Source organism: Heterodontus francisci, chromosome 4 (genome assembly GCF_036365525.1).
Source record: "Heterodontus francisci isolate sHetFra1 chromosome 4, sHetFra1.hap1, whole genome shotgun sequence".
Taxonomy (NCBI): domain Eukaryota; kingdom Metazoa; phylum Chordata; class Chondrichthyes; order Heterodontiformes; family Heterodontidae; genus Heterodontus; species Heterodontus francisci.
In genome coordinates, this window is record NC_090374.1 from 69618678 (window position 1) to 69643039 (window position 24362).

Sequence of the window (24362 nt, forward strand, 5' to 3'; positions counted from 1 at the left end):
CAGTTTAGGAATTTCAGAAACATAATATAGCTAACAAGGGTTTGGATAATGTCATGCCGTTGTCATGTGAAAGAGGCAGATCAAGTAAACTCAGTGGGACTATTTGAATCTCTCTATCTTACAAAGTAAACCCACTGCTATGGTAGGTATGATTTTAATTGTTGGGATCACAATGTTTCACAGTTATCACAATGTTTGCTTAAAAGGAATGCATGTACAAAGATAACATTTTGCATAAGAGAGTTTCCACTGGGAGATTTTACATATGAACCTTTCAAATACTTTCTTTGATATACAGTTTTTACATTACTTTATAGTTAAAGACCTTGCATCGACATAGCACGTGATCACATCTTTCAGAAATGCCCCAAAGTACTTCACATAAATTGCTTTGGAATGAAATCACTCTTATATAGACAAACACAGCAGCTATTTTTCACATTGTAAGATCCCATGGCGATGAAATTGAATGACCAGTCAATTTGCTGGGCACTGTTGGTTGTGGAAAAAATGTTGGCCAGAACACTGGGAAAACTCCCTGCTCTTCAATAACAACATGGAATCTTTAACATCCACTTAAATCAAGGGACATGGCCTCTGCCTCTGTGTAGCATTTCATCCAAAGGACAGCACCCCTAACACTGCACCCTTCCTTAATACTGGACCAGATCCAGAGGGTAAATTTCTGCAGGTGGCTTTTCCCACTTATGTACTGTTGTTTACACCATTTTTCCAGATTTCTGTGTCTCTTCCACTCAGCAGAAATCTACCCCACCTATATGCTGGAGTGAGGGTCAAAGCCACAATCTGAGAGTGCTACTAACTGAGCCATGCAGACAAGTAGAATTATTAGAAGAACACAATGTTCCTGAAAATAGTGTTTGGCAATTTTTTTCTGTTTGTATTCAATAAATACATCATTACGTCATGGGCTGAATTTTATAGCATCCCCTCACCCCCGATGTTGGGGGACCATGGCAGGGAGTGCGGGGGGGCCGGAAAATGCCTCTGGAAGACGCTTGCCATGGACCTCGATGCTGGGAAGGCCCGGCAGAATATTGCCAGCAGCGGCGAGGCCTCGTGGCGCACCCCCCGCCCCACCCCGCCACTCGGTGACGGGAGCAAAATTTACATATATAAATACATATAAATAAAGGAATTAATTGCCTCCTTGCCTCCGCCTTCCGTTCCGCTGCAATATCGGTGCTGGTGGCTAGCACTCCCGCATCTTTGGATCCCCGTCCGGGGAACTGAGGCGTAACGCTGATGGGGAGGAGGGCGCAGGTAAGTTTTTCAGTGCTGCGGGGATTAGTGGGGTCAACCTAATCTGATTGGTTTAGGGGATGGGAGGAAGGGTTAGAGTATATTGAATATTGTGGCAGCTCCGTGACGTGCAGTCCGCGCGGGCAGACCGCCATTGTTTACGTGCAGCGGCCTTGTAAATGTGTGTTGCAAAGTCATAACGTTGCCCCTGGTTGTTTTATCTTAATTTGTTAATCTAACATAAATTATGCTTTTTTTCTACTTAAGTTTCTATTTGTTAGAAGTTTACTCTTTCTTTAGATACCTGCCGACTGGGAACGAGCCACTTTGAGACCGAGCAGTCAAGCAAGCAGTATCTTCAAGCAAAGTCCACAGAATGGCAGCACCTATGCCACTACAGGGGGTTATGCCAACAGCAACCTGGTGGCTGATGAGGAGTCACAGGAGTTTGATGATTTAATATTTGCCTTAAAAACTGGTGAGTGATTAATACATAATATGTTGATAGAAGTGAACATACCTTACTTGACCAGATGATTAGTCTATTCAAAGACTTATGTTCCCAAGGAAGCTAAGACAGCAGACCTGATGGAACCACCAGAAAGAACTGTAATATTGGATATTTCTTTGGTATCATATCCATCATTGCCATCCTTCATTGGCAAGGATAAGTCCACATTTGACCATTGCTGTCATTGGATGTGCCCCTTTGCTACATGGTGACTGCAAGTATCCTTACAGCAAGTAGCACAGCTCTGCATCCGTCTTCCTCCAAACCCAGATCCTGAAATGTCTATGCTCCATGGCAAGTGCATCTGCTCAGGCTGCAATGACAGCATGGCATACTATGATTGGAGTGCTTCCAAGGAAGCATCCAACATTACTGTTAGTCATGCATTCACATATCTTGGTGATGTCACTTACCCTACTGTTCCAGATTCCTTGGGAAAAGGAGCCTCTGCGTGGACTAGTCATCTCTCAAAGTGAAGTATGTTCACCTGCATCTCCAGCTGCAGTTGCATATGGGTGTGCACAGAGCAACTCCTGTGCAACCAGGCCTACTTGGTCTTCTCCCCCTCCTCCAAATATGTCATATAGGGGATTCCCACTGGAAAACTCATTGGCACTGGGGTCATGAATAAATAACTTACAACTGGGAAACCGTGCCAGCAGCAAAAAGATACACAAAAAAGAAACATTTTAAGACATGGCCAAAATGGACTTATTACTGTATAATTTCCATTCTTCCAGCAGCATTGAATGCACATTTTAATTGGCTGCTATTCACCTGACATCCTGCACACCACAATAGCAGCAAATGGTGAGCAGAAAAGTCACACTCCATATATATATTTAAATGAATTTGTTTGAGGCAGGCACTTTCACCTCTGCTGGTTCACTCCAGCAGAAAATGCTTTGGCACACCACACACTTCCAGCTATTCAATTGCCACCCAAACAGTAGAGTGAGAAAAATGCAGCCCAAGTTACTTCCACTCCATCCCATGAAGAAAGTATTGTTGCCAAATCCAGGACTTACTCAGGGCTTTGCAGACAGACTGGGATGGAGGAGAGGTGGTAAAACGGCAGTGAAAGGCATCACGAGGGAAACCTGATGTGTTTCTGCCACCAGGGGATATATCACCAGGCTGCTGGCATTTTACCAGCATCAGAATGCCCCCCCCCGCCATATGGGGAGTCCACCAGCTGGATTGAGGCTGCTTCCCAGCAACTTCCCAGAGGGGCCTTAGTTTTCTGAGGCTCCAAGTGCCGAAGAGGGGGCCCTCGGCGGCAATGGCCGCCCTCTGCGGCCCCAACGCCACTGCTGGACGGGTTACTGCTTCAATCAGCCTGCCTGCCTGGGCCCAGCGCAGAAATAAAATTTTCCACTTGCTTGCAAAGGCACCTCAATATGGATACGCCCTCTTTTTCCCCTTGCAGCCTCAGCAGTGACCACCGGTATCAGTGGCCCTGCCGGGGCTGCAGAGCTACCAGCCCTCTGATTGGGCAGGCAGCTCAGAGAGGCAGGCCTCTGTCCTTAATTGGACGGTGATCCCGGCAGTGACCTCTTAATTGTCCGCCAGCGGCAAAATTGCTGCGGTAGGCCCGCCGCCATCCCGCGCGGGCTTGGGCCCATTGGGTCCTGAATCTACTACCTTTTCTGGAACTTTGTTCTAGATTCCTCTGTCCTGTGGAATAAAGTTTTTTTTTCTAATCTCTAAACTTGCTTCAAGCTTTGAATCTGAATTTGAATGGGCCCTTTAGCCTATTGCTTATCGTCCAAGTCTAATAATCTGTTCTTTAAATCTTCTTTGAACCACAAGGAATGTCCACAAGTATTTTTGCTACTATGCTTGTTAGGTAAACTGACCGGTAGTTACTAGGTCCCTTCATGCCATTGTCCTTTTTTGGTTACTGGATCTACATTTACAACACTACTGCTCTCGGGTACTTTTTGAGTCTTTATGGGAGCCCTGAAAAATACCAACTGAAGCATCATAAATGTCACTCACTTTTAATTCCTTGAGGAATCTAGGATGCATCCCATCTGGCTCAGCAGCTTTGTAGATGTTTGGTCCTTCCAAATGGCACATTTTTACAAATTTCTTAATGTGCTTTGAGACCACATGAGCTTCAGAGTTATGAGTGAGAATTTTAACTCCCGGGCGAGCAAACATTAGCGAGAATGGCAGTGGAAGCCCCAAACGATTTTTACGACCGAAGCTCATTGACATGCCACTGGCTGACTTCTTGCTCAAAATGGGAGGGAAGTCATTAGAAAACTGCCCACCATGTCTAAATTAAGTGCTGGATGGTCAGTGGTTCGTAAGGTTGTGTGGGGTGGGGTGGGGTGCTGTTGTAGTTGTAAATGTCTGGGGCAGGGGATGCCTACACTTAACCTTCTAAATGAGCTTTTAAGCAGTCCAATCAGCCCCCATTCTAAGGAGCTGATATGCATAATGGAACAGGCACTTTTAAGAGGTCCCGACCAGTATCCAGGTGAGCTCCATCTAAATGCCAGTTCATCTCAATGTCTAGGTCATTATGCAGGCCAGCATCAAGGAAATTCTTCCTCTCCTCATCCCTGCCCACTCTTGACATCACTGCTACATCTGTGGTGGGCAGAGGTTCTGCCCTAACCAGGCCTTGTGTAAACTACAAGTAAACATGATTCAGAGTGGAGTCGGGGCATCCCAGGATCACTGTTGGTGCCACAGAAATTCAGTCACTATACCTGTGAGGCCTATATTTTTCAATATCAGTAAGATTTGAAATAATTTTACCTGATATGATGTACTGCATCAGTAAATTTTCCATATTATAGCAATGAACAAGCCACTATTGTGTTTAGGTGGCAATGGGACCATGGTAAGCACCAGAAATTGTGCTGTAGGTCCCAGATTGCCCACAAACAATGCCACAGCTAAGCTACTAGTGTGAAAATTAATCTGTTCTGATGATAATATGAGCTTGGGTTGAACCAAATTCATATATTAAGGCATGCATGATTGAATGACTGGCCCTGATATAGGCTTTAAAAAAGTGTTCATGATAAAGTAGTGGCAAACCTCTTTTAAATCATGGTGAAGTAACATCAATCATGTGAAATGCAGCAACCTGCCACTGCAAGTAGTGCCATTGTGGCTGTTCTTCCTCCCCACGCCAGAAAACAGTTTGCCAAATAAGATTTCATGAAGCCAATGTCCATTAAACACAGTTCTCTATGAAGAATTATTATGTGTAGGCCGAGAACACTGAGTTTTGCAGCAGTAGAATCATTGTGTTCTTACATTCTATTTTAACAGTAGTAACTTAAAAGGTGTGTGCTCAGCATAGGTTACAGGACATGAAGGACTATTCAAGTATGAGTCAAGTGCAGCTCTTAAAATAGACATCACTGTAATAAAACCAACTTAAACATGCACTTTGTGACCTAGCAACATAGCTTGGCTGCTATGATTTCTATGATTTATAAACAGGGCCTCATCCTAAAATGCTTTGCTCCAAATGTGATATCATCTTATTAAGTGACCACTTGATTTTTTTAAAAATACATTTTACTTGAGTAAGGTATTAATATAATCAAGTGATTGACAGCAAATTATCAATTTCTATTGTGTGGGACTTTAGAATATCTTGCAAGCTGAACTGAAATAGATATGGGATATTTATCAGTCTTCTGCAGGAGAAGGCAAATATTATACGACTTTGTACGAGGCCAGATTACTTATAGCCAAAGAAAAATTATTTCCATGGGTGTGAGTTTCAGCTCCATAGCGCCGCCTCCAGCAGCATCCACATGGGCATGCAGCATGCAGCGGAACCTCAGTAGGAGCGTGATTCTGATGACACACAGCCCTACTGGCTGATGTGACAACAGAATGCCTGATTTGGATTACACAGATCCAGACAACAAACTTATGCATCACTGTGAAAAGAGCAAGTATTCAGCTACAAGATGGGCTCTGCACCCGTTATTTAAAGGACCAGGCACCCATATTTGCAGGTAAGGTAATTTTTAAGAACTTCTGCTATTACAAAGTGTCTGCAAGTACTCGGGAGTGTTTTTGGAAGTATTGTGGTGAGTTCCTGGATTTGACAGTGAGTGTTACTACATCCTTACACGCTGAGCAAAGGATTAGGTGGCCTGTCCATAAAAAAGGCTGCAGTAGGTAAGGGGGTAATAGTAGCTGTGCCTCTGGGTCTGCGGAATGACAGAGAGATGAAGCAGAGGCTGTGGAGACGGCAAAATCTGCGCAATGCGCTCTGCCAACTTTGAACCAGACTCCTTGCTCCTTTTCAGTGACAGGAGACTATCTGGCAGGCCAGCCAATGCACCCAGCATCTCAAGGCCCCTCAGCACTCTCCTGTAGGCCATCCCATCAAAATCCTCATCTGAGCTGTCTGCAGCAGAACTCATCTGTGACCTCGCCCTCTGGTGAGCGGGCAAACAAATCAGCCTTTCTTCCTGGCCTGGCTGCAGCCCAATCAAGCCCAGTGACTCACCCTGCGCTGATCCTGACTCTATCCTCGTCTCTAAAGTTCGCACAGTGCCAGTATCTGAGCTGATGGCTGCGAGTGTCAGATGGAATGACGTGGAGTCTTAATTAGTGCTGTGCTGCTGCTCTCTCTCTCTTCCTCCTTGGGTTTCTGTGGCTGGGCAGGTGGCAGTTCTTGGGTTTCTGAAAGCAGGAACTTAGAAGGGGAAGGTTGGGGTGAGGGAAGGGGTGGGGTAGGAAGCAAGAGGTCCATGGTCACACCATCAGCAGCTTGCACATCATGCCAGATAGCAGGATGAGGGTGTGCTGGCAGTTCAGAAGGGGCATACCCATTTCGTCCTTCGACTGAGGTGGAGTGGAACTCAGCATAATCAAGCGATTCAGTCAGATATTGTTCATTGTATTGTTAAAGACCTGGGTTAGGTACACATAGTTGTTGTGATCTGTAACCAGTAAAAGGTGGGCCATGTTTTTTTAAAATTCATTCAGGGATGTGGGCGTCGCTGGCTAGGCCAGCATTTATTGCCCATCCCGAATTGCCTTTGAGAAGGTGGTGGTGAGCTGCCTTCTTGAACCGCTGCAGTCCATGTGGGGTAGGTATACCCACAGTGCTGATAGGAAGGGAGTTCCAGGATTTTAACCCAGCGACAGTGAAGGAACGGCGATATAGTTCCAAGTCAGGATGGTGTGTGACTTGGAGGGGAACTTGCAGGTGGTGGTGTTCCCATGCATTTGCTGTCCTTGTCCTTTTAGTTGGTAGAGGTCGCGGGTTTGGAAGGTGCTGTTGAAGGAGCCTTGGTGCATTGCTGCAGTGCATCTTGTAGATAGTACACACTGCTGCCACTGTGCAGTGGTGGAGAGAGTGAATGTTTGTCGATGGGGTGCCAATCAAGAGGGCTGCTTTGTCCTGGATGGTGTCGGGCTTCTTGAGTGTTGTTGGAGCTGCACCCATCCAGGCAAGTGGAGAGTATTCCATCACTCTCCTGACTTGTGCCTTGTAGATGGTGGACAGGCTTTGTGGGGTCAGGAGGTGAGTTACTTGCCTCAGGATTCCTCGCCTCTGACCTGCTCTTGTAGCCACGGTATTTATATGGCAACTCCAGTTCAGTTTCTGGTCAATGGTAGCCCCGAGGATGTTGATAGTGGGGGATTCAGCGATGGTAATGCCATTGAATGTCAAGGGGAGATGGTTAGATTCTCTCTTGTTGGAGATGGTCATTGCCTGGCACTTGTGTGGCACGAATGTTACTTGCCACTTATCAGCCCAAGCCTGGATATTGCCCAGGTCTTGCTGCATTTCTACACAGGCTGCTTTATCTGAGGAGTCACGAATGGTGCTGAACATTGTGCAATCATCAGCGAGCATCCCCACTTCTGACCTTATGATTGATGGTAGGTCATTGATGAAGCAGCTGAAGATGGTTGGGCCTAGGACACTACCCTGAGGAAGTCCTGCAGTGATGTCCTGGAGCTCAGATGATTGACCTCCAACAACCACAACCATCTTCCTTTGCGCTAGGTATAACTCCAGCCAGCAGAGAGTTTTCCCCCTGATTCCCATTGACCTCAGTTTTGCTAGGGCTCCTTGATGCCATACTCGGTCAACTGCTGCCTTGATGTCAAGGGCAGTCACTCTCACCTCACCTCCTGAGTTCAGCTCTTTTGTCCATGTAAGAACCAAGGCTGTAATGAGGTCAGGAGCCGAGTGGCACTGTTGATGACACCTTCCATCACTTTACTAATGATTGAGAGTAGGCTGATGGGGCGGTAATTGGCCGGGTTGGACTTGTCCTGCTTTTTGTGTACAGGACATACCTGGGCAACTTTCCACATTGCAGGGTAGATGCCAGCATTGTAGCTGTACTGGAACAGCTTGGCTAGGGGCACGGCAAGTTCTGGAGCACAGGTCTTCAGTACTATTGCCGGAATATTGTCAGGGCCCATAGCTTTTGTAGTATCCAGTGCCTTCAGTCGTTTCTTGATATCACGCGGAGTGAATCGAATTGGCTGAAGTCTGGCATCTGTGATGTTGGGGACTTCACGAGGAGGCAGAGATGGATCATCAACTCGGCACTTCTGGCTGAAGATTGTTGCAAATGCTTCAGCCTTATCTTTCGCACTGATGTGCTGGGCTCCCCCATCATTGAGGATGGGGATATTTGTGGAGCCACCTCCTCCAGTTAGTTGTTTAATTGTCCACCACCATTCACGGCTGGATGTGGCAGGACTGCAGAGCTTCAATCTGATCCGTTGGTTGTGGGATCGCTTAGCTCTATCGCATGCTGCTTACGCAGTTTGGCACGCAGATAGTCCTGTGTTGTAGCTTCACCAGGTTGACACCTCATTTTGAGGTATGCCTGGTGCTGTCCTGGCATGCCCTCCTGCACTCTTCATTGAACCAGGGTTGGTCTCCTGGCTTGATGGTAATGGTAGAGTGGGGGATATGCCAGGCCATGAGGTTACAGATTGTGGTTGAGTACAATTCTGCTGCTGCTGATGGCCCACAGCGCCTCATGGATGCCCAGTTTTGCATTGCTAGATCTGTTCGAAATCTATCCCATTTAGCACGGTGGTAGTGCCACACAACACGATGGATGGTATCCTCAATGTGAAGGCGGGACTTCATCTCCACAAGGACTGTGCGGTGGTCACTCCTACCAATACTGTCATGGACAGAAACATCTGCGGCAGGCAGATTGGTGAGGACAAGGTCAGGTATGTTTTTCCATCGTGTTGGTTCCCCCACCACCTGCTGCAGACCCAGTCTAGCAGCTATGTCCTTTAGTACTTGGCCAGCTTGGTCAGTAGTGGTGCTACCGAGCTACTCTTGGTAATGGACATTGAAGTCCCCCACCCAGAGTACATTTTGTGCCCTTGCCACCCTCAGTGCTTCCTCCAAGTGGTGTTCAACATGGAGGAGTACTGACTCATCACCTGAGGGAGGGCGGTAAGTGGTAATCAGTAGGAGGTTACCTTGCCCATGTTTGACCTGATGCCATGAGACTTCATGGGGTCCGGAGTCGATGTTGAGGACTCCCAGGGCAACTCCCTCCCTACTGTATACCACTGTGCCGCCAGCTCTGTTGGGTCTGTCCTGCCGGTGGGACAGGACATACCTGGGGATGATGATGGCAGTGTATGGGACATTGTCTGTAAGGTATGATTCCGTGAGTGTGACTATGTCAGGCTGTTGCTTGACTAGTCTGTGGGACAGCTCTCCCAACTTTGGCACAAGCCCCCAGATGTTAGTAAGGAGGACTTTGCAGGGTCGACAGGGCTGGGTTTGCCGTTGTCGTTTCCGTTGCCTAGGTCGATGCCGGGTGGTCCATCCGGTTTCATTCCTTTTTATTGACTTTGTAGCGGTTAGGTACAACTGAGTGGCTTGATAGGTCATTTCAGAGGGCATGTAAGAGTTAACCACATTGCTGTGGGTCTGGAGTCACATGTAGGCCAGACCAGGTGAGGACAGCAGATTATCTTCCCTGAAGGACATTAGTGAACCAGCTGTGCCAGCATAAATTTTCTCTCCTTTTGCCTCCCCTCCTAAAGATGCTGACACATGTTGTGATGTGGCTCCATGGGCTCTGGCAGCTTACCCAGTATGTCATTCAAATGTCCACTCTTTGTTTTGAACATAGAATCACAGAATGTTTACAGCACAGAAGGAGGCCATTTGGCCCATCGTGTCCATGCCGGCTTTCTGCAAGGGCAACTCAGCTAGTCCCACTCTCCTGCCTTTTCCTTATAGCCCAGTAAATCTTTTCTCTTCAGGTGCTTATCAAAGTGCCTTTTGAAAGCCCCGATTGAATCTGCCTCAATCAAACACTCAGTCAAAGCATTCTGGATCCTAACCATTTTTATGAGTTACTTTAAATTGGCGTCCTGTTGTTCTCGACCCTTCTGGCAATGGAAAGTTTCTATCTGCGCTGTCTAGACCCCTCTTGATTTTGAACACCTCCATCAAATCTCAACTTTCTCTTCTTGAAGGAGATCCACTCCAGCTTCTCCAATCTATCCACATAACTGAAGTTCCTCATCCCGAGAACCATTCTCAGAAATCTTTCCTGCATCCTCTCTAGAGCTTTCATATCCAACTTAAAGTGTGGTGCCCAGAATTGGACACTATACTCCAGTTGAGGTTCATCCTAACCTCCTTGTTTTTGGCCAGCTCATTGAGTTAGGAAAAGTAATGGAACACATTGGCAAAGATAAATATTTTGAGGAGATCTTGAAGATGAGCTGAGATACAACATGGCAGAGTGACTTAGGGAAAGAATTACAATGTCCAGGGCCATAAAGCAGAGCTTGATGCACACTAGCCCAGAGTCAGAAAAGAAAAGGATTCAAAAAAGGAGCAGGATAAACTCGGCAACTACACACCAGTCAGCCTAAAGTCAGTGATGGGGAAACTTTTAGACACGATAACTCAGGACAAAATTGATTGGCATTTGGAAAAGTATGGCTTAAAAAATTAAAGTCAGTGCAGATTTTCAAAAGACAAAAAGTGTTTGACTAATCTCATCTAGTTCTTTGATGAAGTAACAGAGTGGGTTTACAAGGGTATTCTGGTTGATATGGTGTATAGAAGTAGGGTGGGATGAGGAAGGCATTGGGAAGACATTTTGTAAAAAGATACCAGCATGTTGAAGTCAACACATTGGAAGAAGAGAAGCCAGTATAGTCTGGCAACAAAAAGGGTGATAGCTGACCACAACTTAGTTTTGGCCAGCATAAGGGTGGTAGAAGTTTTGATGAGTTGGAGATTGAACCAGATCCTGTCCTCACCAATGTTTGCATGTATACTTTCTAACTGGAGTTACTGGGTAGCAATTAAAAGCAGGAACCCTCTCTGTTTTTTTTTTATAACTTTAGCCTAGAGACACTGAGACCAGTTGTAGTGCTGTAAGTGCCAAGGTCAGTCGGCTTGCTCAGCACAACACCTGGCTCAGTACCATATGACATGGTTCATTTATCCATTGAACTATTTGGAAAATTTCTGTGCTGCCATATTCAAATGGATAACCTTCAATGGTTAGAGGGTTGTTTCTCGGCCATGAACCCTAGTACTATCTGTTGAAAAGAACAAAGATGCCTCTCAGAATGATTGTAAATTAATATATCTTGTTTCAGGTACAGGCCTCAATGCCAGTGATAATGAATCATATCATGGAAGCCAAGATGGTGGAAGCATTGCTAATTCACAGATTGTGGAGCTCCGAAGAATACCAATAGCAGACACTCACCTCTAACACCTTTATATACTCTTTAAATCAAATTTGTCCATATTTTTATATCTTACAAATGTCTTTCTTTTGCACTAAAATATTGCATTTAAAAATGTAGAACAGTGTTATACTTTTCAATGTTTGTACAACATTTTTGTAATTTTCAACAGATTATGACCTTAGCCTTCAATCAAATCTATTTAAAAAGCATTTCCTGTAGGGTTTTTTACATAGTTATAGAGAAGTAAATTTTAAGTCACTGGAACTAACTTGGATGTACAATTTATGTAGAATTTAGAACCAGCTCTAAAATAAAAACAAGCACTATATTGCTTTGATAAAACATTTATATCTTTCTGTAGAAATAACGCAATAAAATATATTTTGTGTTCATTTCTGATAGCACGAATGCAAAAAGCAAGCCCTGTTTTAAGTTCTTCCTACAGTGTCATTCTTGTATATCATATGCTGACCTAGCACATACAGGGCTGAATTTAGTGAGCCTGTCGCGAGTCCCAGTGGTGGACCTGGAAGTGGGTGCCATTCCTGCTAGTCATGTGGGTGGCCAGCCCACCACGATCACGCGGCAGGTCGACACTTTGCATAATGGAGGTGCGGGGCCCAGCCAATCACATGGCGGGGCAGGATGTAAGATGTCGAATATGGTGTTGGATGACTCCAAAGCAGGTGCTGGTGCCACATTTAAAGCCCTGTCAGCCCTACTTGTGTTGGTGCCTTGGATTCATTTGCTGCCAGCTCATTATAACAGAGACTAGTGTTGCAGTGATTCTGGATCTCCCTCCCCCTCTAGGCGGACCCGCAGAATGGCAAGACACAGGGTGGCTTTACGGTTTAGTGATGCCTTCCCCTCGATTGTCCTCCAGGCTGCAAGTGAAAGACGGGAGGTTCTCTTCCCCAGCGATGGCAAGAAAAGGTCCTTCTGCCTGACCAAGCAAGCCTGGATGGAGATCGCTGAGGAGGTCAGCGGCCACAGGGTCACCCCCAGGACATGGGTACAGTGCAAGAAGAGAGTCAATGACCTCCTTCATTCTGCCAAGGTGAGTGCTCCACACCTCTCTCCTTTTTAGTGATTGCAAGTGGCTACGCAGGAGGAAGCGGGGGGGGAGGTACTACAATGGTGCTCGCAGAGGGGGTTAGGTAACATCTCATCCTGGCAGATACATGGCTGCATCTCAGACACAGGCCACCTTTTTTCACAACACTTCCATTAAGTCCTCTGGGAGTCGACAGGAGCAGGAGATATAGATGATACCCCAGTAAGGGACGAGGGCTGACAGTAGCAGAACTGTCATGTTGATCTCTCTGCATAGTATGATTATCTCCCTCTTTCCACTGGCACAACAAGAGGGCCCATAACAGGAGGGAGACAGACTGGACTGGCAGAGGCATCCACGATCTTTGGCTTCTCATATTGCATTCTGTTCTGGTCAACACACTTTAGAAAGGATGTGAGGGTCATTGAGAGGGTGTAGCAGAGATTTAGCAGAATAGTTCCAGGAATGAGGGATTTTAGCTACAAGGATAGTTTGGAAAAGCTGAGGTTGTTCTCCTTGGAGCAAAGGAGATTGAGGAGATATTTGATAGTAGTGTACAAGATTATGACAGGTTTAGATAAAGTAGAGAAAGAAAAGCTCTTCCCATTAGCTGATGGTAGAAGGATTAACAGACACAGAATTAAGGTTTTGGGCAAGATATGCAGGAGGATTTGAGGGAAAACCTTTTTACACAATGAGTGGTAATGACCTGGAACTTGCTGCCTATGAGGGTGGTGGAAGTGGAGATGATTAATGATTTCAAAAGGAAATTGGATGGGCACTTGTGAGATATAAACTTGCAAGGCTATGGGGATAGAGCACAAGAATGGGACTATGAATTCCTCTACAGAGAGTCAGCGTGGACTCGATGTGCCGAATTGCCCTCTGCCTAAATGACGCTATCACTCTATGACTCACGAAGTAAGCCATTTAGCCCATCATCTCTTTGCCAGCTCTCTGCAATCAGCTAGTCCCACTCACCCTTCCTTTCCCCATAGCCCTGCAAATTCTCTTCAGATAATTATCCAATTCCCATTTGAAATGCACAATTGAATCTGCCTCCACCACACTCTCAGGCAGGACAATCCAGATCCTGACCACATGCTGCATAAAAAACAATTCCTCATGTCACCTTTGGTTCTTTTGCTATGCGCCTTAAATTTGGTGTCCTCTGGTTATTGACCCATGCTAATGGGAACTGTTTCTCCCTATCTACTCTGTCCAAACCCCTCATGATTTTGAACATCTCTATCAAATCTCCTCTCATACTTCTCCTCTAAGGAGAACAGTCCAGCTTCTCCAATCTAGCCACATGTGAAGTTCCTCATCCCTGAAATCATTCTCATAAATCCTTGCTCCAACCTCTCTAAAACGTTCACATCCTTCCTAAAGTGTGGTGTTCAAATTGTACACAATACTCCAGCTGAGGCCGAGCCAGTGTTTTATAAAGGTTCACCATAACTTCCTTGCTTTTGTACTCTATGCCTTTATTTTTAAAACCCAGGATCCCATATGCCTTATTAATCACTGTCTCAACCTGCCCTGCCACCTTCAATGATTTGTGCACAGGTCTCTCTGCTCATGCACCCCCGCAGGTTCTGTGAAAATAACAGTGCAAGGACTGAAATGAGAATGTAAATTTGAATGGTTGAATTCAATGTCAAATTGGATACAAAAAAAGAAATAGTGCAGGAGAAGATTGGATTAAGAGAGTGAGGAAGAAGAAAGTAAAAGTTAATCAAAAAAATTTAAAATTTGACTGAAATCTTCAACAATTAAAACTTAAAGGAATGAAACTTCACTCGTGCAATAGTTAAATTTCAGTGCCAGACAGATTGGCAGTAATTAACACTTTTCACGTCATTAAAAAGATGCATAGCTGGAAATGGTCAACTTAACTTTCTGTGGCAAGATTAACTCATACATACTGTGCCTTTACAGCAACTCCTTATCATTCAATGCATTTCAACGGCAGGGGTTGGCAACATGTCCGTGGTAAAATATTTTGAGGTCTTTGACTGGTAATTTCAGGGATGAGAAATTTCCTATTTGTTTCTTCTTTCCAGACAAGCCATCAGTTTCATAGCTGACAGATGTTGGGAGCGAGAACAGCGGCTTTCAAACTGAGAAAAAGTTTGTTTTTTTCTGCCGGGTTCCAATTTTTTTTTTAAAAGCCTGCCGCAAACCCTGAACCTGTCCTGAGTTCAGAAGCCACTGTTCCCGCTCCCAACACCTGTCAGCTCTGAAACTGGCGTTTGTAAATGTTTTTTAAAAACTGACTAATCACAAAGTAGCTCTGGAGAGAGTTCCCACTCTCTGCAACTGTCAGAGAGAGGTAGCGGGGGAAGAGGAGAGAGGGGAGAGAGAAAGAGAGGGAGGGGGAGAGGGGGTTGGGAGATGGGGGTAGAGAGAGCAGGGGGAGAGAGGGTGGAGAGAGGGAGAGAGATGGAGACAGAGGGGGAAGAGATGGACATAGAGGGGAGAGAGAGGGACACAGAGAAGGGATAGGGATTGACACAGAAAGGGAGAGGGAGGGCAAGATGGGAAAGAAAGAGATCAAGATCACATCTGACAGATGAACATCTATCTGGATTCTCCGCATCACTACATCAAGAGTGCGGGCAGACATTGACTACCTGTGCAAGCAAAAACTGTATTGAGCAGATTTTTATGCTGTCTGATGCAATATAAATGAGATACGTGGAGTTCAGTTGATTGAAGATCTCAAACAGGTTTATTAACAGCTAACAACTATAAACAGTACAGAGCGATCTATTTACAGGACTTGCCTCTGGGTGTTACAGTAGCAGAGTGAGTCTGGCAAGTAGTCACATGACTATGGCCTGGTACTTGGCTCATTAGCATACTAAAATCTTAAAGGTACATTACTGTTAAAGGCAATCAATAAAAACAATGCCGGGTGCTCACTAAATAAGGAGAAATGTGTTTTAAATCTGACTGTGTTTTGATGGCATTAGGTTGGCTATACACTTTATATAGAGATTAATTGCCCCCATGTCCGTGGCTGAGTCAATAATTTTGTCAAATGTCTGTGGTGCAACAGGTTGGTGCCTGTCCCTGTTCAACAGTGAGGCAGACAGCGAGGGGCTGTTTTTTTTGCAAAGGTAACAGTGTGGGGGCGCAATTCGGAGAGCAACATTTGGATATTTCAGTTTAACCGTACATTTGCCCCTTTCCTGAATTTGCCATACCAATTGTGCATAAGTAACGGTGAGCACCATTAGTTTTACCATTATTTTGACAGAACATTCTGGCTCATTATTACTGTATGATCAGGACTGATCTGTGATCAGATGCTCACATCGGGCAGCAGGACTCAGAAAAAACAACTCATGACTTTCCAACAATCAATTCGGACTGCCATTTCTTGAACTTCATTGTACCACATCCACCGGAAGTGTTTGATCATTAGAATCAGCTCTTTCCAGTCACAATGCTTGAAATTGGCTGCAAAGCACTCTGGAATGCCCTGGAGTTGTGAAAGGCACTACAAAGTGCAAGTCTTTTTTAGGAGGTGAATTGAAACCTTTTTTAAAAGATTGGCCAGACCAGTGAACCTGGATTTTCCCTGGAGCTGCTGGTAGACTAAGGCAAAGTGCAGTGCTGATTAAAATCTTTAAAAAGAGTGAGAATAATATCTTTTTAGGTAAAGGATTGAGGGAGCTATTGGGATGAATACCCCGAGACATAATTAAATACTTTGTTAAACTTGATGGCTCTTGAGTTGCTGGTATTTCACTTCAAGAAAGGCAACACATCACAGATTGCAAAATGCAGGATGTAAGGTTAAATAAATATTTAACTTTTTCTACATTTGAGGATCAGGGAAAAAATTTACAGAGTCTTTTCTCATGCGATAAAATGGGTTTGACAGAATTGGACCGATAGTGGATTATACATAGTCCGTGGAGGAATGGACTTGATGTGTTGAAGCATTTTCTTGTTCTATTAATTCTCATGTTCTTAAACCATATATCCTTGACAGTATAAATAGGAGTAATTGATAATATATTTTAAATTCAGAGCAGACACTTGCTGAATTATGGCCAAAGTTGTGATACATAATCAAAGAAACAGTAGACTTTTAGGAACCAGAAGACTGGACCCTCTATTGGTTCCCAAATGTAGTGTATGATGGATGCAATCTTCAGGATAGTTTCACAGCAGGACAATCTCACAGATTATGTAATGACTAGAACCTCTGCTGCTAAGCAATTAAAAAGCAGGGAGCAAATGGCATAGTGGTAATGTCATTGGATTTGTAATTCAGAGGCCTAGGCTAATGCTCTTCAGACACAGGTTCAAATCCCACCATAGCAGGTGTTGAAATTTGAATTCAATTAATAAATGTAGAATTAAAAGCTAGTCTAATGGTGACATGAAACCATTGTTGTAAAAATTCATCTGGTTCACTAATGTTCTCGAGGGATGGAAATCTGCTGTCCTTACCTGGTCTGGCCCACATGTGACTCCAGACCCACAGCAATGTGGTTGACTCTGAAATGCACTCAGTTGTATCAAAACCAAAGAATAAAACTGGGCAGACCACCTGGCATCAACCTATGCACTAGAAATGACAACGGAAAACCCCACCCTGTTGACCTTTCTGGTCAAGCCCTAAAGGACATAGCTGCTAGACTGGGTCTGCAGCAGGTAGTGAATGAACCAACAAGAGGGAAAAACCTACTTGAGCTCATCCTCACAAATCTATGCGTTGCAGATGCATCTGTCTGCAGTATTAGTAGGAGTGACCACCGCACAGACCTTGTAGAGATGAAGTCCTGTTTTCACATTGAGGATACTCACCATCGTATTGTGTAAATGGGATAGATTGTGAACAGATCTAGCAACCCAAAACTAGGCATCCATGAGGTTCTGTGGGCCATCAGCAACAGCAGAATTGTATTCAACCACAATCTGTAACCTCATGGCCTGGCATAGCCCCCACTCTACCGTTACTGTCAAGCCAAGGGACCAACCCTGGGTCAATGAAAAGTGCAGGAGGGTATGTCAGGAGCAGCACCAGGCATATCTAAAAATGATGTGTCAACCTGGGACCATTTGCATGCCAAACAGTGGAAGCAGCATGCAATAGACACAGCTAAGTGAGCGCACAATCAACAGATCGGTTCGAAGCTCTGCAGTCCTGCCACATCCAGTCGGGAATGGTGGTGGACAATTAAACAACTGACAGGAGGAAGAGGCTCCACAAATATTCCCATCCTCAATGATGGGGGAGCCCAGTACAACAGACAAGGCTGAAGCATTTGCATCCATCTTCAACCAGAAGTTCCGAGTGAATGATCCATCTTGGCCTCCTCCTGAGGCCCCCAGCATCACAGATCTTCAGCCAATCCAATTCACTCCATGTGATATCAAGAAATGACTGAAGGCACTGGATGCTGCAAAGGCTATGGGCCCTGACAACATTCCATAAATAGTATTGAAGACTTGTGCTTGAGAACTAGCCTCACCCCTAGCCAAGCTGTACCAGTACAGCTACAAGACTGGCATCTACCCAACAATGTGGAAAATTGCCCAGGTACGTCCTGTACACAAAAAGCAGAACAAAAAAAAGGCCAATTACTGCCCTATCAGTCTACGCTCCATCATCAGCAAAGTGATGGACGGAGTCATCGACAGTGCTATCAAGCAACACTTACACAGCGATAACATGCTCATTGACACTCAGTTTGGGTTCCGCCAGGGCCACTCAGCTCCTGGCCTCATTACATCCTTACTCTAAACATGGACAAAAGAGCTGAACTCCAGAGATGGGAATGAGCCTTAATTGTTTGATTGCCTTGTTTGATAAGTACTGTCTTATTATCACAGGCTATTACCTTACCACGGCCTTTCCATTCCCTATGGCCCTCTCTTTTATAATGCACGAAATCTCCTGAAAGGAGATTATTTTATTCGGGAAGGAAATCTGCTGTCCTTACCTGGTGTGGCCTACATGTGACTCCAGACCCACAGCAATGTGGTTGACTTTTAACTGACATCTGAAATGGCCGAGCAAGCCACTCGTTGTGAAGGGCAATTAGGGATGGGCAGCAAATATTGGCCTTGCCAGCGATGCCCACATCCCATGAAAGAATATAAAAAATAATCTGTCTGATATCTGCGCTCTGCAAATTTTCTCCGAGACCTCAAGCCTGATGAAATCCCATCTCCCTGCATGTAAAACATTCAAATGTGCAGAAAAAATTGAACTAATTGTAGTACCTTCCAGAGGAGGAGGACTCTTGCACAGCACAGAAGGCAACTTGGGATTTTGCCCATGGGCTAATTGATAGGGACTATAACCTCCAACTATCTGCAATGAATTCTTTGTTTGAACTGACCATGGTGTTCACGTTTGCACACACATCTCTAAACTTGTAATTGGCAAATTCCTCTCCATTACCAGTTAGAAACTTTGGTGCCCAAGTCTGGTCCCTATCCATATCTCCATGATTTTTGGAGATAATAACCCTTTTGTCTTTACTAAATATTACTTTAGGAAGGCTAAATCTGGTCAGCAAATCTATCAAATGTAGAATTAATATATTTCTGTCTTTGTCCCATGCCTTTAGATCCATGGCAACAACGTTATTAAAGTCACATGTCAGCTTACACTAGGACATGGCGCATCCTCCGATACATTTTATTTTTTACAGACTTCACATTTTTCTCATTACTCTTTGCGGCGGCACAGTGGTGCAGTGGTTAGCACCGCAGCCTCACAGCTCCAGTGACCCAGGTTCGGTTCTGGGTACTGCCTGTGCGGAGTTTGCAAGTTCTCCCTGTGACTGCGTGGGTTTCCGCTGGGTGCTCCAGTTTCCTCCCACAGCCAAAGACTTGCAGGTTGATAGGTAAATTGGCCATTGTAAATTACCCCTAGTGTAGGTAGGTGGTAGGAGAATGGTGGGGATGTGGTAGGGAATATGGGATTAATGTAGGATTAGTATAAGTGGGTGGTTGTTGGTCGGCACAGACTCAGTGGGCGGAAGGGCCTGTTTCAGTGCTGTATCTCTCTATGACTCTATGAGATGAGAGTGACTGCCCTTGACATCAAGGCAGCATTTGACAGAGTATGACATCAAGGAGCCTTTGCAAAACTGGAGTCAATGGGAATCAGGGGGAAACTCTCCACTGGTTGCAGTCATACCTAGCACAAAGGAAGATGGCTGTGGTTGTGGTTGTTGGAGGTCAATCATATCAGTCCCAGCACATCACCGCAAGTGTTCCTCAGGGCAGTGTCCTAGGCCCAACCATCTTCAGTTGTTTCATCAATGACTTTCCCTCCATCATAAGGTCAGATGTGGGGATGTTTGCAGATGATTGCACAATATTTTTTTTAATTCATTCATGGGATGTGGGCATCGCTGGCCAGGCCAGCATTTATTGCCCATCCCTACTTGCCCTTGAGAAGGTGGTGGTGAGCTGCCTTCTTGAACCGCTGCAGTCCATTTGGGGTAGGTATACCCACAGTGCTGTTAGGAAGGGAGTTCAGGATTTTGACCCAGCGACAGTGAAGGAACGGCGATATAGTTCCAAGTCAGGATGGTGCGTGACTTGCAGGGAACTTGCAGGTGGTGGTGTTCCCATGTATCTGCTGCCCTTGTCCTTCTAGTTGGTAGAGGTCGCGGTTTGGAAGGTGCTGTCGAAGGAGCCTTGGTGCTTTGCTGCAGTGCATCTTGTAGATAGTACACACTGCTGCCACTGTGCGTCGGTGGTGGAGGAAGTGAATGTTTGCAGATGGGGTGCCAATCAAGCGGGCTGCTTTGTCCTGGATGGTGTCGAGCTTCTTGAGTGTTGTTGGAGCTGCACCCATCCAGGCAAGTGGAGAGTATTCCAACACACTCCTGACTTATGCCTTGTAGACGGTGGACAGGCTTTGGGGAGTCAGGAGGTGAGTTACTCGCCGCAGGATTCCTACCCTCTGACCTGCTCTTGTAGCCACGGTATTTATATGGCTACTCAAGTTCAGTTTCTGATCAATGGTAGCTCCTAGGATGTTGATAGTGGGGTATTCAGCGATGGTAATGCTGTTGAATGTCAAGGGGAGATGGTTAGATTCTCTTTTGTTGGAGATGGTCATTGGCTGGCACTTGTGTGGCGCGAATGTTACTTGCCACTTATCAGCCCAAGCCTGGATATTGTCCAGGTCTTGCTGCATTTCTACACAGTCTGCTTCAGGATCTGAGGAGTCACGAATGGTGCTGAACATTGTGCAATCATCAGCGAACATCCCCACTTCTGACCTTATGATTGATGGTAGGTCATTGATGAAGCAGTTGAAGATGGTTGGGCCTGGGACACTACCCTGAGGAACTCCTGCAGTGATGTCCTGGAGCTCAGATGATTGACCTCCAACAACCACAACTATCTTCCTTTGTGCTGAGTATGACTCCAGCCAGTGGAGGGTTTTCCTCCTGATTCCCATTGACCTCAGTTTTGCTACGGCTCCTTGATGCCGTACTCGGTCAAATGCTGCCTTGATGTCAAGGGCAGTCACTCTCACCTCACCTCTTGAGTTCAGCTCTTTTGTCCATGTTTGAACCAAGACTGTAATTAGTTCAGTACCATTCATGACTCCTCAGATACTGAAGCAGTCCGTGTCCACATGCAGCAAGACCTGGACAACATCCAGTCTTGGGTTGATAAGTGGCAAGTAACATTCGAGCCACACAGGTGCCAGTCAATGACCATCGCAAACAAGAGAGAATCTAACCATCTCCGTTGATGTTCAATGGCATTACCATCCATCACTAACAACATCCTCAGGGATACCATTGACCAGAAACTGAACTGGACCAGCTATATAAATGCTGTGGCTATAAGGGCAGCTCAGAGGCTGTGGAATTCTGTTGCGAATAACTCACCTCCTGACTCGCCAAAGCCTGTCCACCATCTACAAGGCATAAGTCAGGAGTGCAGTGGAATACTCTCCACTTGCCTGGATGGGTGCAGCTTCAACAACACTCAAGAGGCTTGACACCATCCAGAACAAAGCAGTCCTCTTGATTGGCACCCTATGCTTCACCTTCAACATTCACTCCAGACGCACAGTGGCAGCTCTGTGTAGCACCTACAAGAACAACTCACCAAAGCTCCATCAACAGCACCTTCCAAACCCGTGATCTCTACCATCTAGAAGGACAAGGGCAGCAGATGCATGGGAACACCACCACCTGCAAGTTTCCCTCCAAGCCACACACCATCCTGACTTGGAATTATATCCCCGTTCCTTCACTGTTGCTGGGTCAAATTCTTGGAACTCCCTTCCTAACATCATTGTGGGTGCATCTACACCCCAAGGACTGCAGCAGTTCAAAAAGGCAGCTCACCACCACCTTCTCAAGGGCAATTAAGGATGGGCAATAACTGCTAGCCTAGCCAGCGATGCCCACATCCCATGAATGAATAAAAAAATTACATTCTATTTCAAAGAACTTACTTAGCAGATTGAGTAAACCCAGTTAGGTGAATATACTAGTCTGTCACTTAGCAGGTATGCAGGAAGTGACTCTAATGCTAGTTGCATCAACACGGATGTGAATCAGGATCTACTCAGTAAAATGCCCTCAAGGTGAATAGCAAGCAGAATGAGCCAGAGCTGATTTGATAATCCTTTCTTAAAAATCAATTATGTTGCTTTTACTTGTCACAGTTCTCTACGATTCAGCTGAGCAGTTAGGCAGATGACCTGGCTGCTTGTATAAGACTTCTTATAACTTGGCTGTTGTATAATTGTGAAAGCAGTTTGGAGTGAGTTGTTCTCAGAAAGTTCCCTCCCTCTTACTGCCAAGCTTCCACACTGACTGCTCCTGACAGAGTTGGCAATCATTAATTGGAGCATTGGTGTTGTAATACACCTGTTCCTAAAAGTTCCTGGCAAATCACCCAGTCACAGCTCTGTGCCAGGTATCCATTTCAGTAAGCCTGATAACTCAGAAGGTTTAGCTCCTAAGTATCTGAACCATACCGATCAGGAATGTCCTGGGTTTCTGTTGAGTTAGCTGTTCTCAGTTTCTCTCATTACTGGGATTACAATTGGCCACAGCACCGAGTTTCAGGAAGAAAGAAATTAGCCAGAGATCCAGGTAATTTTCTGAAAATAAGGGTTTGCGGACATCGGATTTAGCTATAATGCCATGGTTCCCCACAGTCAAGCAGCCCACCTGTTCCACTTGGGTGATGTACCAAGGGAAACTAGTACCCATGACACCATACTCATTTAAGTATTCAATGCCTTCAGGACAGCAGGAGGTGCAAGTACTATAGCGTATAGTTACCTTAATATAGACTGGGATAATAATAGTGTAAAGGACAAAGAGGGAGAAGAGTTTCTGAAGTGTGTTAAGGATAATTTTCTAGAGCAGTATGTTTCTGGCCTAGTGAGAAAGGAGGCATTGCTGGATCTGGTTATGGGGAATGAGGTGGGTCAGAGTGGTTAAAGTGTTAGTCAGGGAACATTTAGGGGACAGTGATCATATGGTTTAGGTAAGGTATGAAAAATAATAAGGAGCAATCCAGAGTAAAAATAATTGTGGGAGGGCCAATTTCAATGGAATGAGAATGGATCTGTCCCAGGTAAATTGGAATCAAACATTGTCAGGCAAAACTGTAACAGAACAATGGGCTGCCCTTAAAGAGGAGATGGTTCGGGTACAGTCATGGTACAGTCCTACAAAGGGGGAAAGGTAGAACAAACAAAGCCAGAACTCCTTGGATGATGAAAGAGATAGAAAGTAAAATGAAGCAGTGAAAGGGAGTGTATGACTGATGTCAGGTTGATAATACAAGGGAGAGCCAGGCTGAATATTGTAAGTTCAGAGGGGAGGTGAAATAAGAAATAAGAGAAGCAGAGAGAGTATCAGAAGAGATTGACAGCTAGTATTAAAAAAATCCAATAGTCTTCTATAGCTATAGAAATAGTAAAAGGTTTGGTAGGAGGAGGGGTGGGGCCAATTAGGGACCAAAATGTGATGCCCTGTTCAAGAAGAGAGGGAGACAAAAAGCAGGAAACTATAGACCAGTCAGTCTAACATCGATTGTTGGGAAAATGTTAGAGTCCATTATTAAGGAAGAAATAGCAGGACATTTAGAAAAGCTTAACGCAATCAAACATGGTTTTGTGAAAGGGGAATCATGTTTGACAAATTTGCTCGAGTTCTTTGAGGATATAACAAGCAGAGTTGATAAAGGGGAACCGGTAGATGTAGTGTATTTAGATTTCCAGAAGGCATTCGATAAGGTGCCACATAAAATATTATTGCACAAGCTAGGAGCTCACGGTATTAGGGATAATGTATTAGCATGGATTGAGAATTGGTTAACTCACAGAAGACAGAGAGTCGGGATTAATGGGTCTTTTTCAGGTTGGAAAGACGTAACTTGTGGAGTGCCACAAGGATCAGTCCTAAGGCCTCAATTATTTACTATCTAAATAAAATGACTTGGAGGAGGGGGCAGGGTGTAATATATGCAAATTTGCTGACGATACAAAAATAGGTGGGAGGGCATGTTGTGATGAGGACATAAGGAATCTGCAAAGGGGATATAGATAGGTTGAGTGAGTGGGCAAAAACTAGGCTGATGAAGTTTAATGTAGGAAAGTGTGAGGTCATGCATTTTGGTAGGAAGAATCAAATGGCAGACTATTATTTAAATGGAGAGAGACTTCAAAAAAGTGCAGCAGAGGGATCTGGGTGTTCTTGTGCATGAAACACAAAAAGTTAGCGTGCAGGTCCAGCAAGTAATTAAGAAGGGAAATGGAATTTTGGCCTTTATTGCTAGGGGGTTGGAGTT

At 45.0% G+C, this 24362-nt stretch overlaps 1 protein-coding gene across 1 annotated transcript in view; it reads left to right on the forward strand.

Moving 5' to 3' along the window:
• adgrv1 (adhesion G protein-coupled receptor V1) overlaps nt 1-11850 on the forward strand; it is an 810104-nt gene extending 798254 nt beyond the window's left edge. Inside the window, exons 89-90 of the mRNA XM_068029668.1 lie at nt 1564-1741; nt 11393-11850. Coding sequence (XP_067885769.1) covers nt 1564-1741; nt 11393-11511 — 297 coding nt within the window. The 3' untranslated portion in view covers nt 11512-11850. The remainder of the gene's footprint in view (nt 1-1563; nt 1742-11392) is intronic.
• Nucleotides 11851-24362: the final 12512 nt, after the last annotated feature.